Source organism: Pleurodeles waltl, chromosome 5 (assembly GCF_031143425.1).
Source record: "Pleurodeles waltl isolate 20211129_DDA chromosome 5, aPleWal1.hap1.20221129, whole genome shotgun sequence".
Lineage (NCBI taxonomy): Eukaryota > Metazoa > Chordata > Amphibia > Caudata > Salamandridae > Pleurodeles > Pleurodeles waltl.
Window position 1 is genome coordinate 1,254,811,498 of NC_090444.1, and position 6,000 is coordinate 1,254,817,497.

At 40.0% G+C, this 6,000-nt stretch overlaps 1 protein-coding gene across 1 annotated transcript in view; it reads right to left on the reverse strand.

Annotated features, from left to right (window-relative positions):
* The window catches only part of MDN1 (midasin AAA ATPase 1), a 1,740,009-nt gene extending 1,734,817 nt beyond the window's left edge, over window positions 1-5,192 (reverse strand). Inside the window, exon 1 of the mRNA XM_069235499.1 lies at window positions 4,974-5,192. Coding sequence (XP_069091600.1) covers window positions 4,974-5,069 — 96 coding nt within the window. The 5' untranslated portion in view covers window positions 5,070-5,192. The remainder of the gene's footprint in view (window positions 1-4,973) is intronic.
* Between the last annotated feature and the right edge of the window lie 808 nt (window positions 5,193-6,000).

The following is a 6,000-nucleotide window of genomic DNA, read 5'->3' on the forward strand; positions in this document are numbered from 1 at the left end:
TATTGTTAGCAAATTGTGAGCACCCGTGGGATTATGTCTATTACGGGCCCTTGTAAAATATTTATAAAAGCACAATGGTGATAGTTCTTGGCAGCTTTCAAGCATAGTTATGGCATTTTTGAACAACGTTTGGGTATCAGTGGATGGCGCGGATTGCTAAACTCTTTCTGTGTATTTCTTTACAAATGGTGGGCAACCACAAGACGATGCCTCCTTCTGCTAAAATGCTGGCCCTGGTATAATGGTGGTAATTCTTAGAATGATGTGACCATCCGTGCCTCAATGGTGCTTCTGGCAGTAGGGTGTTAATTCTTGCCATATTGTGGACATCCACCACACAACATAGACAAGTGAAATACAATGCCCATCCATGGAACTCACAATGCTATGTCCTTCCATAAAGATGGTAAAATAAAACAACGACAGCTATTACATTATGGTACTCACCTTGAGATAAAACTGGCCCTGGCAAAATGGTGGTAAAGCAAGCTTAAAGTAAAGCAAAGCCAGTGGAAGTGAACACATGCAATGTGTATGCTACTGAACATGCTTAGCCAACAATCCTTCTAACTCCTATGACCGGTGAGGGTTTGAAAATTTCCCCAATTTGGAGATATGTGAGAAGAAAATATATACTTTGTAAATTTCTTTTGAGTTTTGGGGTCACCTAAACAAGTATGCCAATGTGTGTGGCACTTTCATTTTTCAAACGCTACCACACCAGTAAGATATTGAGTGACAGTCCACACTGACCCCTACCACAATGTCCTAGTCAACCATGGAAATCAAAAGGAAGGAGAGAACCCTAAAATGGTGTTAGTGACCATTAGGAAATGGTACAAATGGTGATGGTGTTTTGTGTTAACTTTTCTGCTGAAGCTTAGCTCAGGAAAAAACAGAAAAGAAAAAAAATAGAGCATAAAACAAATGCTGGCTATGCCATCAGTATCTTATCATCTTGTTCGTGAGCTGCTGTACTCAAAGGCTATTCTTTAAACTCCCACGTTACAAAAATGTTCAACTCTCTGGAAAATCACCATGGATAGTGCATTGATGCTGCCTAATGTGCTGCTTTCGTAAAATAACATTGGATCATTAAGTACAATGAAAGGTGTTCCGGCAAACCTAACAGCAGAGCAAACAGCAGCATGAGGCTCCAAAGGGAGAGCTATTTGTCCACTGTCTTTGTAACTGTTTTGGCTTTTACCTTTATCATTCTTTTTACTCCACAGCAGTTGTTCCAAACCTTTTTCGACTCAGGGTTCCCTTGATCAATTGGATATTGGCCGTGGCTCCCCATTACATTAATGTTTTTTGGTAGCGGGGGGATGCAAGACTGGCCTCTGTAGCACTTCCATTTTAATCCCTGAAAACAACGGTCATTAAGGGATGGCGAATAGTGTGTGCAATGCAAGGTTATATCTGCACTATTTGAGCGCCCTCAGGCCATGCAGTGACTTTATCTGTTTGATGTTTGTGCGTGCTCATCCTGGAGCAGGACACATCCAGTCAAAAACAGCCATGGGCATCGGGTGCAGAGTTTGGGAACTACTGCTCTACAGTAAACTTAAGGGGTTTAATAAAGAATGCGTCTTCTTAAAGTAGTAATTCCAACTTTGTGTTGATGTTTAATGACTGTGGTAATCAACTGTGCTATACTACATCAGGTTTATTCTTCACTCGCCTTCCATGAACTTGGATTTGACAAATCAACGAACCTACCCAAGATGGTAATCTAAGACAATGTATGCAACATACTTGCATAACTAATACATGCTCCCTCGCCTATGGTACTGTAAGCCAGTCCCGGAAACAAAAGGCTCAGGTTAAAGACATGATAGCTACCAACATCTCACAAAGGCTAGAAAAGGCTCCAGATACTAAAATGTCACAGATACTAAAATGTCAACAATATCTCCTTGGAACCATCTATGACAGACCTGAATGCTAACCTTCATTATATGTTAAGAGAGAAAACAGACTGGAACCATCTGAGCTTCATGACATACTACCTACAAGCGCTACAACTCCTGGCTGCAAGCACAACACTGAAAATTGGACCACACAGATTTGTTTTTGTTTGACTTCTAGGGTTAGGATTTCGAACATATAGGATTCTCAATATGAAGGCAAAAAATAAATAATGGCGTTTTCGAAATGAAGAGCTCCGAAAATGTAATTTTTCCTGGTACATTCAGAAAATCCACCTAGAAAATAGCCCACCTTTATGAATGAGTATCTTGGGAGTCTAGTTTCCACAATTATAACATGGTTATTGCTTACTCAAAACAAAATTAAGTATCTTGGGGGGTTTACATCATATGTTTTTGCAAATACCAGTGAACAGGATAAACAGTCTCTGAAAAGGTGTATGAGATTAAAATTTTATTTAGATACATTTTTACAGCTGACTGAATAACTGAAATATTAGGATGTGTAGGAACATCTCTAGGTATCTGAGAACTGGGTTTATGTGAATACGCCGTGCATCAAGTACCCTAAAGAAGCAAGTTGAGTCTGACAAGAATAAAATTAAATGCTGTCGATCTAATAATAATCTGTTAATTAATCTGTTCAAGGTTGATTTTTTTTAAAACATATTGCTGCACGAAAAACAGATCTTAGATGCATGGGATGCACTATTTTACACTAGCTATCACAGACTGTCATAATAATGTATTATTTGCTATTTCATATCTTTTCATTAAATTTAAGAGTAGGAATATTTAAATGCTTCATTTTAAGCACTTCTTTGAAGTGCGATTATTAAATTTCATTATTTTAACTCTGAAACAAAGGTTACATTATATATCCACACTATCAACCATGCACAACAAACAGGGTATCTGATCCAACCACGAAGGGTGCCTAAAGGTCCTTGTCAAGATATGAAGCAGCATGCAAATTTTACAAAATAAATATCTGTGTGTGACAATTTTGAAAGGTCATGAATATATGTATGCCATTAAAAAATAAAACAAAAGTGCAATTATGGTTAGGAATTAAAACTGAAATTAACAATAAAATGTATATTTTACGTGGCTTCTAGGGAATCCAAGACTTCGTTTAAGTGTAGTAAAGACTCACTTAGTGAGCTCTTTTAGATTTTCAGATTTTGCGTAGATTATTATTTTTTTTATATATATTTTGTGCTGCTTTGAGGGAAGTGCGCTGTTGTGACCAATTTACGGATGAGTTGAACCAGAGGACATAGCAGATTTCTGATGCGTGGCTTGAATGTCCAGGTGTCTGTCAATATTTAAGTTTTGGGGTAACAGGTCAGTCCTGGGAACTATCAGAATCAGCAATAGTAATCGTAAAGAAAGACTTGGGACACTGATTTGAAGGTAAAGTGATAAGGGTATGTTAAATATGTTGAAATTAGCATTTATTGTGCACCTATATATTAATAATTACAAAGTTATGGTTAGCTCATAGTTTCTAATAAAAAGCTGTTTGTTTTCTTAATAACGTCGATGCCTTTGGACAGTTCTGCACACTTTACCAAAAAAAGGTAGTTAAAGAGAAATCACTTTTAAAAAGAGTTCCAGTTAACTTTTAGAGATCTCTGGGCTATTAAATTGCAGATTAGTGAATCCATTTAAAATAAATGCAGACCCTAGCTAGAGTTACTTTATATTCGTCCTGTATTTCAGATTTGTGAATCTGGCTATAGATTTTGGAACCTATGTCGCAGAAAAAAAAACTATTTTTGCCACCGCCTTTCGACAACAAAGTGCAGCAAGCACGTTGTTTGGAAAAGGAAAAAGGAAAAGGGTGTAAGAGGGCAGAATGAACTTGCCCAGTATAGGTCTGGCTATGAATTAAAACCGAAAAACACAGCAAATCGTATTGTCAAAAAGGACGCACATGGGAGATTTGTGGAAGTCAAAGCGTCAAAATGCAACTATTAGTGTTCTACTGTCACTGCATATTGCCCACTTACACTGACATGTAGCACGTAGGAGACTTACCCAAGACAAAAAAAGCTTTTCAATAGAAACTCTGAGATTGTTTTAATAAATAGAATGTAGCTAGAATTCTAGATATGAACTAGAAAGTTTGTTGGGGGGGGGGGGGGGGTGCTATATAACGGGCAGAGCTGCCGACTTTGGAACTGGGGAGCCAGGTTCGAGTCTCGGCGTCGGCTCAACATTGGGCTTCTGGGCAGAATGTGTCCTTGTGTAATGTAACTGGCGGAGGGGTAAAGGGCCCCAATACCTTTTAGCCGAGCTCCAGTTATATAAAATTTCAAAATAGACTTTTTAGAAAACCCATATACTACAAAATTACTGGGGAAGCTGATGCATGTTTCTTGCTGTACAAGATAAGTAATAGCTGCCTATCTAATATCTCAAGTAGTGCATGACAGGTCTACTGTGTAAAGAAGAATACCAAAAAACGGTGCCTATTTCAAAGAAGAGGGGTGATTTATCGCTGCAGTAGAGTGTAACACTTAATGTATGCTGCCCACGTACTTGTCATTCAACTATCGGGGTTTGATACAATTCAGCGACACGTAAACGGACCTGGAAAAAAATTACTGTTCAACAGCTTCTCCGCATTGGAGAACAGTATAAAACGAGACGAAATGTCATTAGCTCTTTGTTTGAAAATCTCTATTTAAAGGGGATCGCACTCGCATACAATAAACGTTAGCTGTAAGGTGAACAGAGACGCATCAAAGGTTTGTTGCTGATTAGTGACAGATACAGGAGCTCCTCCTGTCATTTCATTTCTTTGTGCACATCGGGGGTCCTGCTTCTACAGCTCTCTGCTGTGCACCGGCAGGTGTGCAGCCCGATCTCTACGGGGTGCAGAGCTGAGTGCAAATATTGTAGCAGCTGTGCAGTACATAAAAGACTGCTGCATACAGATACTACAAACCTCTGGGAACCAGATACCGGATCCCACCATCCTTGGGGTTCGCGGGTAGCAGGTCTATATGGTCGAGGGGCTGGAGTGACACTAACCTGCTTGGCCAGAAAGCCCCGAAGCTCGGTGCTGCTCTTCTCGTTCCTGGCTGCTATCAGCTGCAGAGAGTCCAAGCTGAGCTGCAGGTTCTCCATGGTCCCGGCAAAGGAGCTGCCGAAAACCGGGTGCCTCTATGCACCTCTCTTCGCGCGCGCACAGCACAACACAGCAGCTACCTAAAGTGCCCCGCCACACGTGGGGAAGAACAGCCTACTGGGGGAGAGCGCTTCCGGGGCGCCGCGTCACTGCGACGAAAGTCCTGATAGGAGGCGTAGAGTGAACTGCTGCAGGTGAAGCGGGAAAACATGTGGCCATCTTAAAGTGCAGATATTTCAACGCATTTTTAATTGATTCCTTTTCCACTCGGCATCAATGTAGATCATTGCAATTGTCAACATAAAAGAACATTGATTTTTGTCTCCAAATATTATTTTCTCTCCTTACTTAACTGTGCGTAACGTATGCAATGTCACTATTTCTAACGGCAATCACATCGTCAATACATTTGTGCAGCAGTCTGTTTAAGAAAATGCCATTTACATTACTTCCAATCTACGGAAGCTTTGGTATACCTGACCCCGCTACAACGATTTTTTAAAAATGGCTGCCATGTTTGCGCAGTAATTTTGCAGGGTACCAGCAGGGTCTGTGGCTTTATCATTAACTGCCTTCCGTCTAAGAAAGAAAAATGCAGGACAAGCATGATTCTTCCGCTGTTTCTTGGATTTTTTTTCACTGTTAATTTCAGTACTATAATGAGTACGGAATACATGTTTTCTTTTTCGTTTTCAGTGTTTAGCTTTTGCATAGAAATGCCAGCGTCCCTGTTCATGCTGGATTTCGTATTTTTTCCCCGCGTAGAAAACTCCCTACTTTACAATGCAAGTAGGATTAATACGATTCTCTCGTTTTCCCTAAATCTTCATGTTTTCTGTTCCCACTTTTTGCTACGTATGCATCTTCCATCAAAGGAAATATTGTTTAGCTGAACGAAGATTTTCAGTGTGTGTTTCCAGTACTGCGAGT